The sequence below is a fragment of the Venustampulla echinocandica genome, assembly GCF_003357145.1.
Source record: "Venustampulla echinocandica strain BP 5553 chromosome Unknown scaffold_0, whole genome shotgun sequence".
In the NCBI taxonomy this organism is placed as follows: Eukaryota; Fungi; Ascomycota; class Leotiomycetes; order Helotiales; family Pleuroascaceae; genus Venustampulla; species Venustampulla echinocandica.
In genome coordinates, this window is record NW_022474205.1 from 6,971,558 (window position 1) to 6,994,874 (window position 23,317).

Consider the following 23,317-nt stretch of genomic DNA (forward strand, 5'->3'; position numbering starts at 1 on the left):
AATTATCCTCCCCCGGAGCAAAGGAATAGCGGACATGAGCATAAATGGCTCAGAAGCCGAGATTTCTTCTTCCAGTTTTTTTTTGCGGTGGGGATGCAAATTAGGGAAAAGGCCATTCTAGGAAAGGAAGGACGCGCCCAGCCCAGGTTGTCGCCGAGTCGCCGGTGCCCGATCGCCCGACTGCCGCTTCAGTGGGAGTGAAAGTGCGACGCAGAGATGCAGACACAGACACAAGACACAGACACAGACACAAGGCACAAGACGCAGACACAAGACGCTGTGGCAGCCGTGGTGAACAGGCGATGTTGGGACCCCTCGTCAACTTTGACGTTACGTGGGCAGCCAACTGGAAAGCATGTGCAGGTGGGAAAAAAGGCTCCCCGCGAGATCTCTCACACATAGGCAGACAGACAGACAGCCAGCCAGCCGCAGAGAGTCGCAGCAGAACAGCAACATCAAAGGGAATCAAAGATGCAGATGCAGAGGACCAGAGGAGCAGAGAAGCCGGCTCTGGAGCAGGGATCTCCGTCAAGAGAGAACGAGGGCTGGCTGCGGAATTAACAGCAACAGCAGCATCACCTCATCCTAACCCCAGCACCAGCGCCAACTCAACTGCCCTCTCTCACGATGCGGTGCGTGGGGAAGCCCTCTCTTATCTCGATCTCCACCCGCCAGCGCCGATGATATAAGAAATATGTATTCCCGTACCTTGCCATCATTGCCTGTGTAGCTTGCTTAAGCAAGTCGCTCTCGTTTCCTGCCATCGCGAAAGGCTCTCAGAGCCTGCGCCGGGGAGTCGGGGTCGCGTCAGAGCAATTCGAAGGGGGTCCGTCGCGGAGGCTTTGTTTGTGTTGGTGGGGATCAGATCGGGGTGTTGCAACAAGGCGAAAGCTGAAGTTCTTCTCTGGTTTGTATCTGCCGAAGTACCTTGAAGGTGGGCAGCAGTCGAGCAACCGGCGCGGGGGGCGAAGATGCAACCGGCGCTTGGGGCAGATTTCTTGGAGATCTCGAGGGGAGCGATATATCTGTTTCGAGGCTCGGATGGGAAAGAGATTGGGTTTTGGTTTTGGTTTGGTTTGGTTATAGGCGTAAATGTGGGTGTATGTATGTGTGCGTGGTGGTGACGTGCAGGAGTGGAGGAAAGACTCGGAAAGATCTTGACCTGACCTCACTCAGCCTAGTAGTTTTAGTCGCCCGACGGTTGGCACCAGAGCTCGCTACTTGGAAATGAGCTACTTGGAAATGAAGGGCGGACGAAGTGTCATATGTAAGATGTCAAATATGTAAGGCAGGGCGATGTGTCCACCAGGATAGCGCGGGCAACAGAGAGGCCCGATGGATGAAGCAATAATGCACTACGGGTGCTAGTGCTCGACTTGGAGGTGATGCCGAAGGTGTTGCGGGCGGTTGCAGAGGCAAAGGCGGAGGCAAAGGGCAGAGGCCAAGGGAGAGGGAGAGAGGTAAGGATAATAAAAGCAAAGATGGAGGCAAAGGGGAAAACGGGCGTGAGGGTTCACGGGGAGAAGGATATGGTTGATGACCGTGACGATGTACTGCACTGTAAGGCCGAGTACTCCAGTCGTAGGTAGGTTACAAGTACCTTGGGTGTGCCGGGGGAGGTTGACAAGTCGTGTTGTAGGTAGTGCATTACACCGCAGCAGCCCAGGAATAGTGCAGCTGAGGGCCCGATCAGCGATTTAAAGTAGCGTTTAGCAGCTGGGCAATAATCATGGTCAATGGTCAATGAGCAATTACAGCAGCTTCCACTTCGTACTCGTAGCGCTGCGCAGGAGCTGGGACAGGCGGGCTGGCACAAGCACAAGCTGACTCGTGGAGTTGTGGGAGGCGGATTCGAATCGCGAATGGATCGTTACTCGAGTACGAAGGATGAGCGCCGGCGCTGCGTCTCCGGGAGTCCTATTCCAGCAATGGGAGGGCAATGAGCTCTATACATCTGTTGGGGGGGCCGACGATGCGCTCAATCACAGGGCATCATATATATTGGCGGGATCAGTGGCCGTCGAGGAGAGTGCTCGAGACCGACGGAGAAAGATGTATGGACTCTGGAGGTACGGAGTCGACACAAGGGATCATGGTCATGGTCGTCAATCGGCGAGAGCGCTAATTAGTTAAACGCCAGCAAGGACAGGGAAGCGTTTCTTGGTCGCCGCCTAATACTTCGTGGGTACGAGTACATGGAGGCCAGGTTAGTCAAGAAGGAAATCCCTCTCGTATTATTATAAAGGATCCTTCCTTGAGCACGGAGGCCATCATCATAGCTGTGCCAGTTGAACCGCTCTCAAAGCTCCACGGACTTATTATATTATTAGATGAGGCGCAGGAAAATAAAATGTTGCCGCCGTTCAGCATAGGAGGGCCGAGGCAAACGCCGTACGTCATATAGCCGGGTGGCCTCTTCATCTACTTGGTAATGTACTTGGTACTTTCGCACGTCCTGTAGCACTTGGTCTAGTCCTCTTATCGATATGTAATTGGGCGACGGCGACTTGGGAATTCGGCCACCCGGGAAATACTTGACTACTTTACCACGCGGCGGAGGGCCGCCGTCGACCCATCAGCCCAACAACCTTGTAACCCTGGGTCTCAAAGGGGCCCCAAGATATTTTGGATATTTCCCAATCCACAGGTTGGCCTTGGTTCAGAGACAACCCCCGAATCCCCCCGTTCTAATTATCAATTTTGAATCCCCAGGCTCCGTGAAGCAGAAGTCTTGAATATTGAACGGCAGACACGCCTCGTCTCACGACTCGTGTTCTTTTGAGCTGACTGTAATATTATGAATGCTTGCCGAAGGTGTTGAGGGAGGTACTTCGTAATGCTACGTATGAAATCCAGCTCCTCCTCTCCGGCCGTCAACCTTGGACCCCAGATAACAGCTGACATAAGACCCAGGCCTGCTGGAGTTGCTTCAAGTACCTTGCCTCTTGCAAGTTGCAACGCACTGGTACCACACACAGCCTGCGCTGGCTAATCGCCAGACCGCCAGACGCGTGTCACCATACTGTCTATAAAATAGGCAGTCAAGCTTGGAATCGATTGTGGCGAGAGCTGAAAAATAGCTAGTCTGTCGCATTCTTCCAAGGCCTGGTAATCTTCAAGCTGCATTCGCATGTGACGAACAACCTGGCCCTGCTGTTGTGTGGCGTGTCCTTGGATAGTGGAGAGACATGCCCTATGGTTTTTGTTCCAGAGGCCGTAGAACTTCAAGGTACCGTATCAAAATTGGAGCCGCTGTTTATTTGCTATTAGAGCTAGAACATAAGAAGCCATCATGGTGCTTGGTATTGAGAAGCCGCACTGCACAAATAGCAAGGACATGGTGTTATTTACCTTATGATATTGGTATTACTTGAGCCATGTTATTAGGACAGGCTCTGTTATTCAGCCTCATGGAGAGATTTATTCAACAAAAATAAACTATCTTCCCGGACATTAAATGGCCCTAGCTGTATCAGTGATATTCAAACAACATCTGTAACATACATGCTTAAGTACCTATATATACCTAACTAAGGTAGGGTAGCTGCTCTATTCTATCGTGGTCATAGGGATGTAGTCATGTGACTTCTCAGTCCTGTTGATGTAAGGCAGCAAGGCCGCAATCCAGACGCTGGCATGCTGGATTGTGAATTCGTGCGAAGTCGCGACTCTGGCACGTCTGGGCATCAACTTCCGTCGCGACGAATTCACCCACCTGCATTACAGTCGCAACGCCGGGACGCAACTGCCCAAGTTTGCTGAACAGTCCCACCGCGATGGGAAGGCGCCCAGGTCGAGCAGCTGCGAAAAATGCAGCTGCAGCATTAAGTAATTCAACCTTCAACAAACAAACCTCCACCGCATTCAACACTAACATGGATATGGCAGAAAACACCCCTCAATACAACGAGGCCGAGGATGAGCAGATGCCAGATGCGCCGACCTCCGATGTAGACAGCCCGCACGAAGACGCTGAGGAAGAGAATGCCGGAGATGACGATGAAGATGGCACCCCAGCGCAAGAATCTGAACCCGAAGCCGCATCCGTACCAACTACTCCTGCGCCAGAACCTGTTCGCAAACGCCGATTAGGGAGACCGCCAAAGAATCGACCGGCAGATTGGGATACGCAAGACCGTGATGGCGAGCGATCAGAAACCGGCACCCCAAGGCGCGGTAGAGGTAGAGGTAGAGGAGGGGCCGGACGCGGTGGTGGTCGATGGGCACGCCGTGGAGGGCCTTCACACGTTACACAGCAGCCAATTGATAAAGAGGGGAACATGATGGATGTAATCAACGATGAAGTCGAATTGCCAGAGGATCCCGAGGGCGAGGCCAAGGTCGATAAGATGGGTTACCTCCAAGGCGGACGCGAATACCGATGCAGGACATTCACAGTGTTGGGTCGGGGCGAACGGCTCTATATGTTGTCCACCGAGCCAGCAAGATGTGTGGGATTCCGCGACAGTTACCTGTTCTTCACCAAGCACAAGCGCCTGTTCAAGATTATCATCGATGATGACGAGAAACGTGATATGATCGAGCGCGAGATCATCCCACATTCCTACAAAGGTAGAGCTATTGGTATCGTCACAGCACGGTCAGTCTTCCGCGAATTCGGTGCTCAGATCATAGTCGGCGGCAAGAGAGTGATCGATGATTACGAAGTTGCGAAAGCCAGGGCCACGGGTGTTGTAGAGGGCGAATTGGCGGATCCAAATGATCAAATCAAGGAGGGCCAGGCCTACAACAAGAATCAGTATGTTGCATGGCATGGTGCCAGCTCTGTGTATCATTCTGGAGCGCCAACAGTACCAATGCAAGCCAAGGCTGCCGAAGGCAAGAAACGTCGGGTCAATATCAACGATGTTAATTGGATGTTGGAGCATGCTAGAGAAGCAAGGTACGTATCGATTCTCATGATTATTTGAACTATGCTGATACTTAGCAGTCAATTTAACGCAACCCTCGGTGCTATCCGTCGGGCAAATCTGAACGGCATCTACGATCCCAACACGAACACCATGCAATACCCAAAGATCATGCAACCCACCCATGCAAGATGGGAGCAAATCGACGACAATGAGATCGAAGCCAAGGGATATGTTCCAGATGATGATAACGATGGCGAAGCTCGCTCCATATTCCCGCCTGTCAAGCCCATCTACTCCCGCAACTTCATGATCGTTGATACATACTACGAGAGCCCTGCGGCAGCCAACCCCGGAGTCCCTGGCCCAGATGGTGATGTCTATGATCTCGGTCTCAATGGTCTATCCAGTATCTCGGATGATATCAAATCTGAACTTCCTCCCGAGTGCCTGAAGGCGTTGAATGAGGCTTTGGATCGGGAGTTGGAGTGGAAGGAGAAATGGGGATCTGAGGGTAGGGATGGCCATCGCAGGGCGCCGGTTATTGATAAGGGGACGATCATGTAGGACTAAAATGTAAATTTTATCTGGCGTTAGGAAGGGGGCGGCGTTATGCCGTCAATTGAAGAACGGCAGAACATGGCTCGACTAAGTTAGTTGAAGCAATTATAGAATTGCACTATCGAAATGAGATGAGTTGTTTTATTTATGTATGAATATTATACTCTACAGTATCAATTATCCGACAAAAGCGATTTAGTTATCCTACCAGAAAGCATAGGTAATCGAACGACGACGCCAAACCCCACGTTTATTCTACATATTTACCTACGTTAAATAATCTTCTAGGCCTCTAACATCGATTCCATGCCACACTTTTCATATCTCAGTCTTTCGCTACAAAAGATTCCGCTATTCTTGTGTATACCACTATTAATAGCCAAGTCAGTAGACACCTCTGTGATGGGATGCTACAACTAAACTTCTACACACGGAGGAGCTTCTATGTACAGTGCAATGCTATCTATATGAGAGATAGTTATGACTTTCTACGGTATCTAGGAGGGATTTAATATGAACTTTTCCATCCCTTTGTCTTTTTTTCGCATTTTTTATTTCTGAGGGCTGTAATTTATGGGCGGGGTAGGTTCCTACTGCTACAGCTGCTCAATGTAGATCCTGTATCAGATGATGATATCTAGACCGCGAAAAACATTTTAAGCTCCCACACGCGAACTTTCGAATAGGGGATAATATTGCCAGCGTAATAGGAAGTGAGCGATGGTACGAATGAGAGGAGGCGGTAACTTGTGTATAGGGTGTGTTAGTTGAATTACGAAGGCTTTTTTGTTGATAGCGAATGGGGTTTGCGGGGATAACTACTAGGATTTTGGATTTGGTTTAAAGGGGAGATTTGAGAGGGGGTTGGATTTAGATGTGATTCTAGCTTCACTTGCAACATTAGGTAGGCGTTGATGGAGGGAAATAGAGGAGGAACTGCTTGGTTGTCGAGGGTACTAGCTGCTCCTATGTTAGGTGTGGTGGGGGACGATGGGTGACTGATGGGCTTATAGAAACGTTATGGACAAGATTGGGAAAATATAGGGGGTCGGTTGCGATGGAGAAGCGAGTAGCCTACTTGGCGGTATTCTGACATGCTAACGATCTGATTGTATGCTACCTACCATAGTTTAGCTGGCTTTTACAGTTGTTTGCCTACCACCACCACGCACTAGAGGGGCTCAGCAGCAACATATGAACATTCACATCACGCACCATGTATGTAACTTACCAAATCAAAGTCAAGTGCATCTCAAGTGAACTGATCTCCGGGCGACAAAGTCTATTAATCTAAAGGCTTCCCATAAGCCACCCTCGACTCTCTAAAAGCGAGCCAGGGCCGGCCATTAAAGAAAAGCCGAGTCAAAGATTTGCTATTGTCAACCTCTTGAGGGAAAAAGAAAAAAAAGTACCCCGGGGTTTCCATCATAACTTCGTATCCCACTTTATCCAGCCAGGTAAAAAGCACCCCCGTGAGCAAATTCCAGGTGTAATAGAGAGCAAAGAAAAAGGTCGTTTTCCGACCCCCAACCACACTCCTTTCTTCATGCCATTCCGCGTTTGCGAACTGTGTGCTCTGCTCATGTTCCCCCGCCCCGAGTTATGTTGCCGAATTCATTGAGAAGAGAAGCCACCGGCAATCAAATGCTTAGCCCTGATCATCCATCCGAAGCTCGAAAAGTTGGAATCGAAGGAGTAGAAAAGTAGCCAAAAAGAATTTCCCATCCCATTCCCCATCCATTTTGTGCATGCCAGCCCCTTCCGATGAGAAAGCCAACGAAATCCAATACAGAACTCATGGTACAAGTTGAAGGGAAAAAAAGCTCAACGAATGCGATGCGGTGTCTTTCAAACAAATCGAAAGAGAAAAAAAAGACCCCCTAATTACAAATTTATGGGTGAGGCGATCGGAGAAGCCGATGGCCCAAATGTGGTTTTTTTGGGACCCGAGTGATCGAGCCGTGGAAGTCTAGTAAGAGATCATCGATGTGCAAGAAAAGCGAGAAAAAAAAGCAAAATTAAATCCACGCAGGCAAGTAGGAGCGCCTCTCCCTCAATCCCGTAACACCTGACCGGATTGCCATCCGGACCATGCCATCCTGTTTCAAAAACAAACGAAAAATCTAAGTTATTCGCTGATGCAACGCCGATGCCAAATATAAAATGAAGAAAGTCGTAAGATCGAGGCGGCCACCGAGATTAGAGGCGCAACGCAGCTCGAGATCGTTATGTGTGTGTGTGTGTGTTTCCGTATGCGATTGTGAGACCATCAAGCAACCCTTTGCTGCATGGTGGAGATCGGCCGGATCAATGACACGTCTGAACGTAATGCGCGCTAGAACGACGCTGAAAGGAAATAATGCAGAAGAACTTTTAAGCCGGTGCGCTAGGCATCGTGGGTATTTGAAGAACCAGATTTTCGAAAAAAGGTCGCTTTCCGAGATGCTGAAGATATGAGAGATCGGATCAAGCGACAACTTGCTGGGCACCATATCCATGACCCATGAAGTATGGTTGCTTGACGTGGGAACTGCAAGTTCCACAGGCGCAGTCAGCAGCCGTGTGGTCCCAGATATTTGCCCCGTATTGATGACCATAATGGTTCGCGAATGGCGTGTGGTAGGCCGCAACACGAGTGGGCACGTATGACGCGTGGTTCTGCTGATATCTTGAGAACTGGTTGAACAAAGCCCAATCAGTGTAACGACCACCTCCACCAGGCGCACCCATGTACTCCGGGGTATTAATACCAGAGTCAGGCGCAGAAGGAGGGGTGAGGTGAGGCGTAGGATATGAATGCATCCAGGAGTTTTGGTCGTAGGCGGGTTGGAAGCCAGCCTGAGGATGCTCTCGAGCAGGGGTCTTGGTGTAGCTGTTATAAGCTTGCGAGTATGGACGGTTCCTCTGGACGTTGGTATCGATCGGCGCAAGAGGAGCAAGGCGGTCGAGAGTGGCAGTGCGCTCGATGTTCTTGGCTTCGCGCCAGTCATTCCAGCTCTGCAGCCATGCCTTGAAGTCCTTGCTCTCGTCGAGATTGACGTACAAATTCCAGGTCATCGCCTCCAGCCATTCATGCTCCAAGGTGTTGAGCTCTGCCACCGAGATGCCGCTCACTTCGGACCACGACCGATTCTGAAAGGTGTTGTCATCCAAGAACTTGCTTCCGAGAAGAAGTCCAATGGTGAGCATACGCCAGACCTGGCCGTCACTGGCCTTGTACGGCGCGACGCCGTTGAGCATGTTCATCCGTCTAGCGAGGTAGTTCATGCCCAGGAGAATAGTGGTGCTCGGGAGCCTGGTGGAGGAGAGCAGGCCGGAGACGAACTTGCGAAAAGCCGGAGTCACTGGCGAACCAGGGTTGCATAGTCGCTGGGCCATTTCCGCAACATAGTCGGTCATCTGGGAAACTTCATAGTCCAAGACCGCGCACACACCGCCGGGAAGCATGCTGGGCAACGTTCGTGAGCCGACGGAGATTCAGGAGAATCTCGTCGGGTGACAAAGCAAGAAGAGCTTTCTTGCTTTTGCAGGATATGCGAGGTGAGAGCAGGCACCAGGTGCTAGCTAAACAAGAACGCGCGACCGATGGGAGCTTTAAGCAGAGGGAGGTGTGAGGAAGAAGCGCGCAAAGCACGAAGGGAGCGAAGAATTGCTGGGTTTACTTTCGTAGATCCGCCATAGATTGTATCCGGTTGTGTGTTGAGAACTTGCACGTATCCCGTAGGTAGAAAATTATCAACTGCGACCGACAGTGCAGAGACACCGATGCACGAGGTTCAGAATGATCCAACCATGCGGTGGGTGGTAGTATGCTTTGATCGGACTGTTGTGTTCTAGAGTCTTAGGAGATGGTCAGCAGATATTCAGCGAATTGATCGACGAGACGCGGTCGCTGCAAACAAAAAAGTATATTCGACCACGACACCGGTAGGGCAGGTAAACAAGCTTGGTGGTAGACGGTGTAGGAGTGGCGGCAGACGCAACCCAAAAATATTTTCCAAGGGCAAAATATGTTGTTGTCGGGTTATTGAATTGGAACGTGTGTCTCTCTTTAGGGTGTACTTCCACCGCCCAACCTGGAATGTCCAATCTCCGGTTGCTAGTATGGAGATGACGACGACGCGCCAGGCTGGTTCCTTTCTTCACGCAGGCGACTTTTTGGGGGGCGGGGAGGCGGTTCGAATCGATGATTGAGGATTGTTGACTTTGGGCGCCGGCCGGTTGGGGGTGGTCTTCAAGCCAACGAAAAAACACGAGGAAAACACTGGACTAACCTAGCTGCGAATGCGAACTCAGCTATAGGGAGTTGGACAGTTGAGCTGGTGGTTGCCCCGTGGAGGTTGTTGTCGGCAATGAGTTGGACGAGGTGGCTGATAGAACAGGACCTGCAAATCCAATGTCGACAAGCGGTCGCCGTGCACGCCGTCTTTCACAGTGAAGAGAAGACCGGTAGAGCAACGGACGGGGCGGTGGAGAGAGGTTTTGGGATGGTTGACGGGGGGGGTTTTTTTCTCACTCCAGGAAAAAAAAAAGGAGATAGAGAAGAGAGAGGAGAGGATGGAGAGAAGAGTGGAGGAGAGAGGGAGAGAGGGCGGAGGAGGAGGAGGAAAGGAGGAAGGAATTGTGGTAGTGTAGTGTAGTGTTGTGGTAGTGTAATATTAAGTCGAGGACGGGGAGAGAGACGAGGGCAAGGGGACCGGACCGGACTGAAGCGTGCACTGCGCTAAAGGCGAATGCGAGGGCGAGGGCAAAAGGCGGAAGGGAAGGGAAGGGAAGGGGCACACACACACACCCAACCCAAGCCAGCGTGCGCCAGGGCTCGAGTGAGTCTGCTTCTGCTCTGGCTCTGGTCTGCTCGCTCTTACGAACGCTGCGGTACTACGGCTACGGGCTACGGAGCCGTGTCAGGATTTGTTCCGGTGCCAGAGGCAGAGTCAGGGAGCGACCTGGGCTTGGAGACTTGGACTTTGTGTGGGGACCAGAATCGTAAGGGGGGGCGGTGGCTATTGGCTTGGGTTGGGTGGTTGCTGGGTCGGGGGAGGAGGTTGCTGTACTGTACATAGTACGTGGGCAGGTAGCCGTAGTAGCCGTCGCAGTTCGTAATGTACGGTAGCAGTGGGCACTCCGTAAAGCCGGTGGGTGAGTGGGTAAGAGGCTGGAGGGCAGTAGGCAGTGGGCAGTGGGCAGTGGGCAGTGGAGAGAGGGTGATGTGGGTGGTGGCCACAGCGTGTGCTGTTAGTGGAGGCTGCCGGCTGTGTAGTGGCGGTTGAGCAGAGCAGCATCATCATCATCATCATCTAGCATTGTTCGGGGTGTGCACCCACCAGAAACAGGGCCTATGGCGGCCGCGGGCTGCCACTGGCTGGGTGAGGGACAGACACGCTCCGGAGTTCCAGGAGCTGCAGGAGTCCCAGGCTGTCTGTCTAGGGGCTGCGGGCGTGTGCCTAGAGGGCGCTCCCTCGGCAACCCGCGGAGCCCGTTACTGAAGGTACAGGCAGTACTTTGCCCATGTACTGTACTGTTACAACCCCGTTGCGGTTACACTGCTCCGTCCGTACAGCAGCTTGATGTACAGTACCTACAGCACCTACAGCACCCTACAGCGCCCTACAGCAACTACAGCCTCCAGTTTTTACTCCGTACCGGCCTTGCCATCACCATCGCCGCAACCAGCAACCTTTGCGAAGTTACTGACTGACTGACTGACTAATGGCCAACCCTAATAACTCGGGAATATGGGGATGGGCTAATCGAATCACGAAGCTGAGTGCTCCGTAAAGCCGCTACGTAACCAGGTCCAGTACGACGACGACGACGACGACGAGTCGCCGCAGCATAGAGTAGCAGGTGATGAAAATCAACGATCAAGTCTCGAGGTACAGTACCAAGTGTCAACTCGGGCCAAACTGAACCCCAACCTCCCGAGTCAGAGTCACAGCGCAGAGTCATCTCTCACGCCTCAATAATCCCACTCACACGTCGCCAGAGTTTCTTCCTCGTACAGACCAACTCTAACTCGTACGAATCAAGGGCCGCCGCGCCATTTCATATCATCACACAACGGGCCAGCACTACTGCACGGCAGCCTCCCAAGTTCCAGCTGCTGCTTTGGGCTGCGAAGTTTCGATAATGCGCCATTCGTCAGAGCCGCCGCGGCCGATGCTCACTCACTACGGTACTGAGACTCATAACCTTTTTTTGCCTCTTTACGTGCAATCTATTGTCATACAGTGCCATCGTGACTCGGCCTTGCTCTGCTCGGCGCCGCTGCACCGGAACGAGAGCCACCTACGAAAGTATTATTATTAAAACCGTGGCCAGGTACAGTACTCATTACGACCCAGCCAGGCACACTCGTCATCCCACACTCATCGGTGGACTTCCAGGCGACCAACTCTGCACTTTCCCCTGCCCCGGGTTTTTGCCCTTTCCACAGTTCTGCTGACCTTGGAATAATGGGGTTCCTCTGCCTGCTACCTGCTTCATCCCAGGTGCCTAGCTATTTCCATTGCATTCCTCCCTCGGGTGCTTCAGTCTGCAGTCTGCAGTCTGCGTCTGCGTCTGCACCACTTTGCCCACGTTCTCCCTATCGACTCCCGGCTTGGCCTGACTTGACTTGGTTGGAATTGCGATGCGCGGAGGATGGGATGGAGACGATTGAATCTTGCCCACTCACGGCGATCGCTCCCATAGTACAGGTGCCAGTGCAGTGCTGAGTGGCAAAGATGGGCTGCCTGTTTGATTCCAGTATTACCCAACTGCTCATTCGACCTTGCGGACGCAGGACGACCACACCTCCCCCGTCCCAGTTCCCACACATCCAGCCCTTGGCCTCTGGCACATTCCTCCAATCTCTCCTGCTCCTACACCCTCCGCAACGTCAACACCCAGAAAAGGCGGTGCCCAAATGCCCTCCAATCTTACTGGCGACCGAGTGCGGCATCTTTACTCGCCAGCTGTTATCAGCCGCGCGCCGTTGGGATTATTCAGACCGCCCTGATGGAGAACTTGAGTCGTCGTACGCTCTCTATCGTTCGGAGCTCCTACCTATGTAGATGGATGGATGTGTGACCACACCTCTCGCCATGACTGGCGCCGAATAGTTCGCAAGTCGCCCTGAGACCTGAGACCTGACGCCAAAACCATGGCTGACGGTTACCTCTGTTACTGTAACAGACAACCATCCAAAGTGCTGCTACTCGTACTATTCAGACTGGTCGCCTCGGTAGGTATCCTTTTGTTAGGGACACGCCACTTCTCCTACTGTGGCTTTTCACTAGAGGATTGAAATTTTGAAAATCTCTCATCCAGTCACGAGCGCGAACCGCCACAGTCGAATTTAATAAATGTTCACCCCATTTTTAGCCCTTTGCCAGAGACACTAATATCATATTCGTCCCGAACCTCCGTCACCAAGTCCGAGGCACTTTCGCTGTCAGGCTCCAGCAATCCAATGGGTCGCGCGGCTATTATTGTTGTCCAATGGCCCGCCCAGCATCCCCAGGCGAGCCCTCAGTTGCTATGGAAATAAGTAAATGGCCGTTTTGTTCGAGATTCGAATATATACCGGAGCGAAAGCACGAGACCCACAGGTCGAGATTCAAGAGGTTGAGATTTCCTCGAGCTAGGGTTGCGGAGACCTGCAAATTCAGACCCCTTTTTATACTTCTAAAATCCGCCCAGTAGCAATGCGAGATGCAAGTAATACCAGATCCACCGCAGCAATTTCCAATTACATCCCTAGGTAGTTCCTGTACAGCACTGTATGTACATGTACTGGTAGACTTCAGAGAGGTCATGTTGTCAACTTGCATATTTCTCAGTGCCTGAAAAGTGCCTGAAGCGGCCCCGTCCTGCGCTTCACCTTGTGGTTAATCTGGCGTTCACAAATCAACATGTGCAGTCCCCCTTTCATCCCCTATCCCTTTTCCATTATCCCTTTTCGGGTCCCCATCTCGAACAATAATGGCACCCCAATAAAATACGAGCACTGCACGGCATTTACTCGGCACCGTACGGAGCACAGTATTTGAATGCCTATCAGTATTAAATTGATCCATTCTGGATGAAGAACCAGTGCGGGCCCTCTGCAGCTGGAACTCCTTTGGGCGCTCTGCAAGTTGCACTACTGCCCCGTACCTGGAAACATGACCATTCCCAACCATCGTGACCCCGCAGGGACTTTCCATCCAACAACATGTTTTCCCGGGAGTCTGCGTGTGGAACACCTGGCAACTCCGTTTTATCAAATCGTGGTGATCGGTCCGGCCGCTCAGCCGCGACTATGTAGGACTATCACGACGACTCAATAATGAGGCGTTGAACCAGTGCCCGCCTAGTCCCAGCCACTACCTAGTCAGACGCATGTTGGTAAACCCCTTCGTCGGCATCCACGGGATATCACCGCCTCGATTCCATATTCGAGTCATTTGGATGGTTCGATCGAGGCATACACGTGCAGCGGAATGTGTCCAGTGACTCCAATCATCATGGGGTTTTGGATCGGTTTATTAGGCATCTGGGACTTCCTCTGCTATCCACGAAGATCGTCGAAAACGAGGTTCCAGACCTTCCCATTTGTAATATGACATCTAGAACGGGAGGACGTAGTGCCGCAGTTCACGTTACCCAGCCCTCAACCTCCTGGCCCGGCCGGTGACGATGCATCAAGCCAGTGTGAGCTAAACAACGCTCTAGATCGACAGACCAGACGAAGAATCTTCTCTGGAGCGCTATCCGCCACCTCGGTGTACGCAGGTGTGGATGTCGATCGTGTGCTAGCTTGGCTTCATAATCTGAGAAACGTCGTTGGCTAGAAAACAAGCCTGAGGAAGAATTTTCTACGACGATGGCCCACAAGTTCCACAACATGGATGGGGGAAATACCAGACCAACTCCTCGATCGGACCCTGAATAACATGTCTCTGTTGGCTGTGAGCTCAATTCGTTCAGCAGAAGCGAATACAAACTGATGGCTCAGAAATGCAAGACCGCACCAACCCCCACAGTCGTTGTGTTTGAAGCAGGAATCGGATAGACTCACGGCCTGATGTCGGCGGTCAACCCCAACACTAACACCGATGCTTTCGGTCTACGAAGTATCATCAATGTACTCCTAAACCTCCCGGCCTCTTATTATTTGGATAACCGCCGCAATGACAAGCAGGCTGAACTCTGGTGTCTGCTCTCGACGCACGATTTGAGCGAACTCGGCATGCACCATGACGGTCACCTTCCACGGCTTACAGCGCTTCCTCCTGCAAAGCTCATAACTTACCCCCACAGCGAAATTCCACATGAAGACTTCGCCATCCGGGGTATTATTGATGGAGAATAAGTTTGCAGGAGCGCAACATGTCATCGCATTGGATTTGCCAAGTACTACTACATGATGAAATCCTTGCCCCTCTTGTGCTCCCAACGCCAGAGGTGGGGGACTTCAAGCCCAACACTGTTTTGAATGACAGCAGTCCACGGGCTTGTAAGCGGGACAAGTGCTGCAACTTTCCTGATCAGTGGTCGCCCCGACTACCAATACAGGGAAGTGGCTGAATGCGATACTCGCTATTGTATCGCCTCAAGATATCTGAGCAACCACTGACAAGCCATCCTCCCGCCATTTCCCCTCTTAAAAAAATAGCCGACGACGAGAAAAAATTACCTTCTAGCGAATGGCATTACGGAATAATGAGAGATTTTGTTGCCTCATGAGCAAAAAAATGCATCATGCAAGCAGATAAGGCTGCTCGTGCTGGGCAAAGAAGTGAGTGCTTTTGAAGGTCACAGTACATGTAGAACGCGGAGAGGAGCTACGCCACTTTCGCACTTCCCGACCATTTGGATAAAGCGGCCGGGAATCTGCGAGCCCGGGTACCGAGGACCATCTGAGTTTCCTCATCGACCCGGCTTGGGCTGTTGTGCCATGTGGGATGCCCTTTTTCATTTCGGTTACATTGGCCTTCCTTCCTTCCTCGACAAGGGTCGGGATACATCTCATGTTTCCAACCGTGAATATGCGAAACATGATCGCCACGTGATATTCTTGGTTTTTATCCCCTGAGAGGAACCTAGGTAGTTTTCCGTGTTAATTCTGTACTACTCTAGTGGAGTAAACGGGGCTTTAGTATTGTCCCAGCGAGAGCCTTACCTTCGGGGTTTATTTCAGCAGCCATAATATAAGTGTTGGGACTTAATATTGGGTTTCAAATGGCGATTGTTTCAAGAGGGTGTTAAGTACTTCAATCCAAGTCTGAGGGACTGTTACAAAATCCCCGTATATATGTTGATGCTATTTGTGTTTTTTTAATTATTTTTCGAGAAAGACAATTCTAGCCGACTACTACTAGTAGAAGATTTAGCATTTTAAGTTGGAAGAGCTAAATCATATCCTCTGCGGTCCAGCCAGAGTTCTATTTTCGAAGTCACATTTGAGATCACAGAGCAAGTGTTAGGGACATTTTCATTTGTTGAATACTCGTATTCATTGTAGTACATAGAGTAGAAAAGACGGTACAAACAAGGAAATTTCAATCCTAACAAGATAGTACAAACTCAGCCGCCAAGTCTAGCCAGTGTTCCGAAGCAAGGCATCGTGTATACCAAATACTTCATAAAGTTGCCGGGAAGGGGTGAAATCAGGCCTCCTGCATTCTCATGGAGGCACTATAGCCTATCATGGCCAAGATACGCTCGCCGAAGGAAACAATCTATCTTCTAGAGAATCGTCGGTCCATTTCTCTGGCACGTTCTTCCTCCTCTCGTCTGCTCCTGCCCCTACTGCTCGGGTAGTCCAAAGGATAGCGCGATGATTGTCCTCCCGGCCCTTCCGGAACGTATCTCATTGATACAGTCGCAGCTTCATATCGGATGGGAGGCATATGATCATATCTACCTCCGTACCATCCTCGAGGAGGCTGATTACCCGTCTGGTATTGACTGTCACGAGAGTATCCAGAACCTTGCCTAGCGGTTGGTTCTTGATGGGACGAGGAAGAATCCTCTTCAACATACGTGCCCTCATCGCTTCTCCATGAGTGCTCAGAAGCTGCGTCGTTCCCTCCTCCCCTGCGGTCTCGATCTAGATTTTCCCCACCAAAACCAGCATATCCCCGCCGAACTGTCTCTTCGCCGGGCTGGGTATTGACCCATTGGCCTGCCCGGCTCTGCCCGGTTCTGGCTTGCTCCATGTCGTCTAATATTTCTCGATATTGTGCGCTCGACATTCCTTGGAGCGAGTACATGGAGGGCGGCGGTGGATATCGGAGGGGTTCTCGATATTCTGCGCTCGACATTCCTTGGAGCGGGTACATGGAGGGCGGCGGTAGATATGGGAGGGATTCTCTGTCGGAACGTCTGCCACTCTCGCGACGACGGTCACGGTCGTCCCTTCTGCCTCCGTACATGTTGATAATTGCGGGTTGAGAAAGCGTGGATCTTTTTTTATTTTTAAGCAAATCTTGCAGCTCAGCTATACAGACGTTTGAGTCGATGATCTACTGCGAATATGATATGTGATGCAGATGTACTGAGGAAGGGAAGATATGCTGCTCACTGGCCTTGGAGGGGTTTAAAACGTTTCCGCCTTCCATTCGTGAAAGAGGACAATCTTCTTGTTACATGTCTATTCTATGAGGATCCAATATTATTTATTGTTTTAAAATGGCCGTCACTGATGTAATCGTGAGTCGTGCCTTTTCTTTGTTCTTTGTGCTTTATGATATTAAAACATATCTCGCCTAAAGTTTGTAGCCTTTACTTCCAAATTATGCTTTTGTCTATACTTCTATTTTGTGAAATTATTTTAAGGCTTGATTTCTGTGGATATGACGTTGCGACCTGCGATGGCCTTTATCGTTTTGCTGCCTTCGCCATAACAGGCATTGGGGCCCAATGCACCCCTTTCACAGGTGTCGCTTAGACATGACTCTCAACATTATCTACAGCGCACTGGTCAGCTGTCAACGTTGATAAAGGAGCCTCTTTCTATGGGGTAAAGTGACGTGGCGCACTTGCTCTGCACCTGGGGGTGTATCTCAAAAGGGGATCTAGATTACACCCCAGGCTGACAAGATAAGTTTCCGCACTAGATGGCTAGCCATGGTCTCAATATCACATTTCTTTTCGGACCTATACTCCAGGACGCGGGGGCAACTACATCAACGACGCAGAATTGTATTACTTAATCATAAATCTAGCACCATGTTCCTTTGTCTATCGTTGATATATTATTCAGAAATCCGGCTTCTAAAATTAGCTGGCTCAATTTACACGACTTATTCTTGACCTATCCTCTTGGTAATTAGTCTTGTCCTGCTACTAGATGAAAGGCCCCTTTGTTCGTAGAATAATTTCGGTTGAGTAAATAGTAGCCGTAAGCTGAAAACAAAGGAAGGTTGAAGAACAGTCAAAGGCCAGAACGTGATAAAACCTGTTAATCTTTAGGATAATCAGGCAGAGATCCTACTAATAGTGACAAATCATTAATAGGTTTGTTTAAATGACAATAGTGTTGTTATTTGTAACTAAAAATGGCTGAATAAACAGATAGTTTATCTACTAACAAAAGGGCTGTTCAAAACGGAAGTTGAAAAGGTTCTTAAGAAGCTGGCGTGCTACTCCCTATTTCTCTTCCTTCTCTTCACGCACAAACTTACCTTCACGCACACGCACATACTCAGACACACATACACACACACTACATAACAACCCCAGAAACACCACACAGCACCAAACACTGAACATCCAACACCTATCTATCAACATGGACTTCAGAGCACTTCTCAAGCTCAATGTAACCCACTACTCCGAACACCACGAATACTACATGGTCTGCTGCAAATGCAGAGTAAGCACTTCGGCCCAGCGGTTCCCATATCCACCATGCCAAAGCTGCAACCACGACCAGTGTAGGGAATGCGTTGAGCGCTATCCCCTTGGAACCAAGAGGACGATGGTCTGCTGCGAGTGCAGCACCCTCAAGGTCCTCGATAATGGAACAAAGCAACCGGTCTGCCGCTGTGGCCATGGCAAATGCGAGTGGTGCGATCAAGATGTCGAAAGGGAGGGTGTAAAGGCCAAGGATAAGGCGGAGAAGAAGAAGAAGTAATCTGAGTTGCGCTGCTGCTTATTTGGTCATTTTGATGATTTTGCTTGCTTCGCCTCTCGAGGGGGTCCGGCAACCACGCTTTTTTGGCTTTGCGATTCATCTTTGACTGCTTCGGAATTTCGGGGGACCCTCAAAGTCATCCTGATATTTCCTCAACGTACTAGGACGCCATAAGACAATACAACACTAAAAACATAGCTATTTCCTTGCCAACTAAGGCACATTATTGAGCTACTTGACGTGAAAATGTGACACGAGCCCAATGTCCATTAAGCATTGATCAAGCCGGCTAGGTGTTAGACTCTTGGGCAGCACAAGTAACCACTTGCCTCAACTTACTATTCCCAAACTGCTAAATACCTCGAAATCTACATTTCCTCTAACCCTTATAATAAATATATATGATTTATCATCCTTAGCATCACCTACCTACCTCTTGCGTTGTGTTATGTAAAAGAAAATGGTTTAGCGACCAAAAACCCCTCCTGTTGTATATAAGGCGAAATAAGCAGATATCTCCTAACGAAGTACAAGGGCGTGGCACTTGGCTAAGTGTGTTCAGGTCAAATTGTACTTTCGTTATCGCCAGGGACGACAGGAGAAAATGGGGAAACAACAACAAAAGCGACAACAAAAAAAAGCGACAACAAAAAAAAGCGACAACAAAAAAAAGCGACAACAAAAAAAAGCGACAAGAGATGTAGGCAATTCGACACCGGGCCGAACTCTTTTGCCATTTTAATCCTTTTTTTAATAAAAGTGAAAGAGGCAATATAGGATTAAATAAAATTAATTTTGGGATACCCTTTTTCTTTTTTTTTCGTGGGGTTCGAGTTGGCGAGGAGGCAGTTTGGTAGTCACCGCCTTGAAGGTGATAGTAGAGTGTGACGAATTACCAAATAGTACCTAGGTACGTATCGATGATGAGTGTTACGATTATAGACAAGTAATAGCTAAGTCTACTTCTTGGTCTTAGCTTATTAGGAGGGTGTCGCCTTGCCACCACTTGTTTCCTATTTAGAAAGTGAACTAGTTTTGAGGTCACTTGAGCATTGTGATAGGTTCTGCAACCCATCCTCAGATCCTTGTACGAGGAATGGACGAGGCTGGAAGTAAACTGACAATATATTTCATATCTGTACATCTATTTTCAGATCTACAATTTGCTTGCTCCACCAGCAACAGGCTTCATAAGGGCCCTCCCATTGCTCAGACACACCTTTCCGCCTTCGATCTTTGTCACAAATCTAATCTCCTCCCACCCATCCTTAATCTCCCCGGTCCTCCAGATTTCGGTGATGAGCTTGTCACCTGGCTTTACAGGGCTTGCAAATCTGGCTTGGAATTCCCTGATATTACTCGGATCGCTACCACCAATAGCCTGTAGAAGGCCGTGGCAAGCAAAATTCCAGCTTGACAATCCATGCATAATGGTACCTCCAAAACCCATTTGCTGTCCTGGCTTGGGATCGGCATGGAGGGGATTATAGTCTCCATTCAACCTATTTCAATTACCCTGTAAGCGTGGACCCTCTTACACAACCTTATTGATAATAAGATATTGAGAGGCTTTTTAACATACCGGTAAAGCAATGCCGAGTCACGAGTCGTCTGATGGCTCACAACAGCATCAGGCTTCTTCCCCTGAGGTGGGGGGAAGTTCTGTGTCGCCGGCCCCTTAGGTCCGCCCCAATTACCCTGTCCGACGAAGAACCCACTGCCTATCACGCGGGCGTATACCTCCTCTGTCGCTTTATCCACAATATCACTCTGGGTCTCTACCACACTCCCGGCCTTCCCCTTATCATACACACCGAGGACCTTTGTGCGTAGCTCGAATTTGCGGCCTTCTGAGGTAGGAGGGAAGGGCTTGAGGAAGGTCATAAGGCGTTGCCCATCTACTGCACGGCGGGAATCGAATTTCGGGATCCCAGGGATGGGCGTTTCGGCCTGGGAGGCGTAGAAATCGATCACTTCTTGTGAAGTCTTTTTGAATGCTAGGAAATAGTTAGAGAGGGCTTGAGAGAAGGTATAGGGAAGAAACGTACGGAGGAGGATGGGGTAGGTGGGGAAGACGGCGAAGTTGGGGTGCAATTCCTATAGAGGTTATTTATTAGCTGGATGTCAAACTGGGGATTTGGGAGTGAGGGGGAGGAGGGAGCCTACATAGAGGAAGTGCAGCTCGTCAGTTGTACAGCCAATGGTGTTTGCGAAAAGGAGGACATCTCTCTTCAACCAAGATACTTCCGTACGAGGATACTCGAAACCTACTCCTGGGCCGCTCATTTTGTATTACTTGTGGAATTGATTGTATGATTGTGTTTAAAGGTAGAAATATGAGATGTGGAAAGGTAAATGGAAATGGATTGAATCGAGGTAGAAGTACGAGGTAATGGAGGAGGTGTTGTCTACCTTGGTAGCTACCCCAGCATTCGGACATGCCGAGGCACAAAGCCGGCAAACCACTGGCCCCGCCACCACTGGCCCACAGGGCACTGGGGTTCATATACCTCATGTTTGTATTCCTTGACGTAGCGCAGTTTGCAGGATTATCTCCAAATGACTTTGCTGGATTATGTTATTATCCGATGCAGCTTGAACTGTGGTGTTGCATGTATACTGTTCCGCCACTACTCGAGTATAACAGACGTCCATGCTAGTGCATAGGTCTTCGTTGTGGCTAACTCAAAGTAAGCATTTCTGGATACCGAGGCAAAATGACTTTGGAGTACAGCGTGTACATAGGTATTTTGCAGGCATTAATTACTCAGTACTCGAAGGGAATAAGTGATCACTCTACAGAAGAAGGAAGACAAATACCACAGACTCGGACTCAAGCCTCGGAATACTCTCGACCCTTATCTTGTCCCAACACTTTTTTATCAGGGAGGATGCAGGAAATTAACATCTCACAGCACAGAGCCAACCTTCGCGGGTTTTTCACGCCGCGCATCACGCGTTTGCTACACCACCACCAAGAAATTGATGGAAAATTGAAATCCACCTACAGCTCCACTGCTACCTATTGATCCGTATGTTACCGAAATCGAAAATATACTCTCTGGCTATTGTATCCCTGACTTTGCTCCAGATCTCACCCACCCACCATGGCACCCACCTTGCCTAAGTGGAAGACAGACAAGATTGACCAACTCCTGTCGGCAGGCGCTTCTCACCGTGATTTTCGAGCTATTGCCGCCGAATATAAGACGACTTATAAGACTATATGCGAGCGCTATCGCAGGCTAGAGGCTTCGAAGGTTATTGGGAACACCTTAGCGCGTCCAAGGGGCCCGACTCCAGTGATTAATCATGAGATCCAGATGTTCTTGGTGGATATACTCGAAAGGGAGCCCAATCTATACCTCGACGAGATGGCCGACTATATCTATGCGGAATTCGAGATTAAGGTCACTATAACCCAAGTATCGAGGGCCGTTAAACGCCTAAAACAAACCAATAAATTGATTCCCGTGTCTGCTGGCCAGAGGAATCGGGAGCTTGTATTGGCATACCAGAGACGGATGGTTTTTTGGGATCCACGGCGTATTTGCTTTGTCGACGAATCAGCCTATAATGAGCGTACAGCTAGCAGGAGAAGGGAATGGGCTCCCTACGGGGCTCCAGCCAATATCAAGAGACTCTTAACGAGGTCGGATCGTTGGTCAATCCTGCCTGCGTATACTATTGATGGGTATATGGAGCAAATTATATACCAGGGATCAATAACAACGGAGATATTTGAGAACTGGTTAGCTAACTTGGTCTTACCAAAGTGTGTGGCGCGTGGGATCAATATCCTTATTATGGATAACGCGTCGATACATAGAAATGAGAGGGTAAAGGAACTCTGTACAGCATGGGGAGTCCAGCTAGAGTGTTTGCCTCCATATTGTCCGTTTTTGAACCCAATGGAGGAGAGCTTCGCCGATATAAAGAACTATCTCCGGAAGAATTGGAAGTGGTCGGAGCAGGGATATGAGGACTTTGAAGGCGCCCTAATTGAGGCTTTGAAGTCTGTAGGGAGAGGCCCTGAGGCTGCAAAGAGGGCAAGAGGCTACTTTAGGCACTCTGGATACGAAGGAGTGCCGACTAGTCCAAGCGAGCGTTCGTGAGCAGAAGCTTAGACTGATATCCGCAGCGTGAATTCTGCAACTATAGTTACGAGAGCTAACGCCCGACTTGCTCAGACCCAAGGATTTATTCGCCAAAAGTATTAAGAGCGTCCCTATGGCAATTCCTATTCTCACACTGCGGAAGCTGAGATTTTCCAAAGGTGATGATGATATTAATTTACGTCTATATATATATCGATTTTGGAAAGGTGGCCCCTCGACAAACCAACTTACCTCGACAAACAATTTCCAAATGACAACAATATAGTATTCTTTAGAACCTAGCCTAAGAAGGCGAATTAAGTAATGCCTACATTTTGAAGGATATAGTTGTGACTAGTCTTATTTGCTTTCTACAGGCCCCAACCGTCCGACCTGAATATTATTGTTGTACAAGTCCTCCCGTTCAACTTGGTACCAACTGATCCCACTTTAGGTTGACAAGTAGAGGACTTAGTACGTGATAGCTGAGAGAATGGTCAGATACCGAGGTTGCACCGCTTTAAGAGAGTCGGCTTTGTCATATACAAAAGTAGGTGCTATTCCTTTTAGTTCATCCGTCATGGCTAATTATACTTCTCAACTGTGATGGCTGAACTAAGTCCCAGTTATTTGTAAGGAACTTAGCTAGTTGTGAGGGTTGATACTTTTGCTAGGTAGTAAGT

General features: G+C 49.7%; 7 protein-coding genes across 7 annotated transcripts; 4 read left to right on the forward strand and 3 right to left on the reverse strand.

Annotated features, from left to right (window-relative positions):
- Positions 1 to 302: 302 nt before the first annotated feature.
- Positions 303 to 2,133, forward strand: BP5553_02182 (uncharacterized protein; the record flags this gene model as incomplete). The annotated part of the gene is made up of 4 exons (XM_032010805.1): positions 303 to 632; positions 1,177 to 1,267; positions 1,369 to 1,585; positions 1,887 to 2,133. 4 exons carry the CDS (start codon positions 303 to 305, stop codon positions 2,131 to 2,133), a joined length of 885 nt encoding a protein of 294 aa, XP_031874859.1.
- A 1,643-nt stretch (positions 2,134 to 3,776) lies between these two features.
- Positions 3,777 to 5,438, forward strand: BP5553_02183 (Uncharacterized protein; the record flags this gene model as incomplete). The annotated part of the gene is made up of 2 exons (XM_032010806.1): positions 3,777 to 4,903; positions 4,952 to 5,438. 2 exons carry the CDS (start codon positions 3,777 to 3,779, stop codon positions 5,436 to 5,438), a joined length of 1,614 nt encoding a protein of 537 aa, XP_031874860.1.
- A 2,460-nt stretch (positions 5,439 to 7,898) lies between these two features.
- Positions 7,899 to 8,879, reverse strand: BP5553_02184 (Uncharacterized protein; the record flags this gene model as incomplete). Its single annotated transcript, XM_032010807.1, has 1 exon — positions 7,899 to 8,879. One exon carries the CDS (start codon positions 8,877 to 8,879, stop codon positions 7,899 to 7,901), a length of 981 nt encoding a protein of 326 aa, XP_031874861.1.
- Positions 8,880 to 16,138: 7,259 nt separating this feature from the next.
- Positions 16,139 to 16,834, reverse strand: BP5553_02185 (uncharacterized protein; the record flags this gene model as incomplete). Its single annotated transcript, XM_032010808.1, has 1 exon — positions 16,139 to 16,834. One exon carries the CDS (start codon positions 16,832 to 16,834, stop codon positions 16,139 to 16,141), a length of 696 nt encoding a protein of 231 aa, XP_031874862.1.
- Positions 16,835 to 18,192: 1,358 nt separating this feature from the next.
- Positions 18,193 to 18,537, forward strand: BP5553_02186 (uncharacterized protein; the record flags this gene model as incomplete). The annotated part of the gene is made up of 2 exons (XM_032010809.1): positions 18,193 to 18,276; positions 18,337 to 18,537. The coding sequence occupies 2 exons, from the start codon at positions 18,193 to 18,195 to the stop codon at positions 18,535 to 18,537; spliced, it is 285 nt and encodes a 94-aa protein (XP_031874863.1).
- Positions 18,538 to 19,693: 1,156 nt separating this feature from the next.
- Positions 19,694 to 20,823, reverse strand: BP5553_02187 (Thioesterase ester dehydrase-isomerase; the record flags this gene model as incomplete). The annotated part of the gene is made up of 4 exons (XM_032010810.1): positions 19,694 to 20,039; positions 20,120 to 20,534; positions 20,586 to 20,634; positions 20,704 to 20,823. 4 exons carry the CDS (start codon positions 20,821 to 20,823, stop codon positions 19,694 to 19,696), a joined length of 930 nt encoding a protein of 309 aa, XP_031874864.1.
- An 821-nt stretch (positions 20,824 to 21,644) lies between these two features.
- On the forward strand, positions 21,645 to 22,652 carry BP5553_02188 (uncharacterized protein; the record flags this gene model as incomplete). The annotated part of the gene is made up of 1 exon (XM_032010811.1): positions 21,645 to 22,652. One exon carries the CDS (start codon positions 21,645 to 21,647, stop codon positions 22,650 to 22,652), a length of 1,008 nt encoding a protein of 335 aa, XP_031874865.1.
- Positions 22,653 to 23,317: the final 665 nt, after the last annotated feature.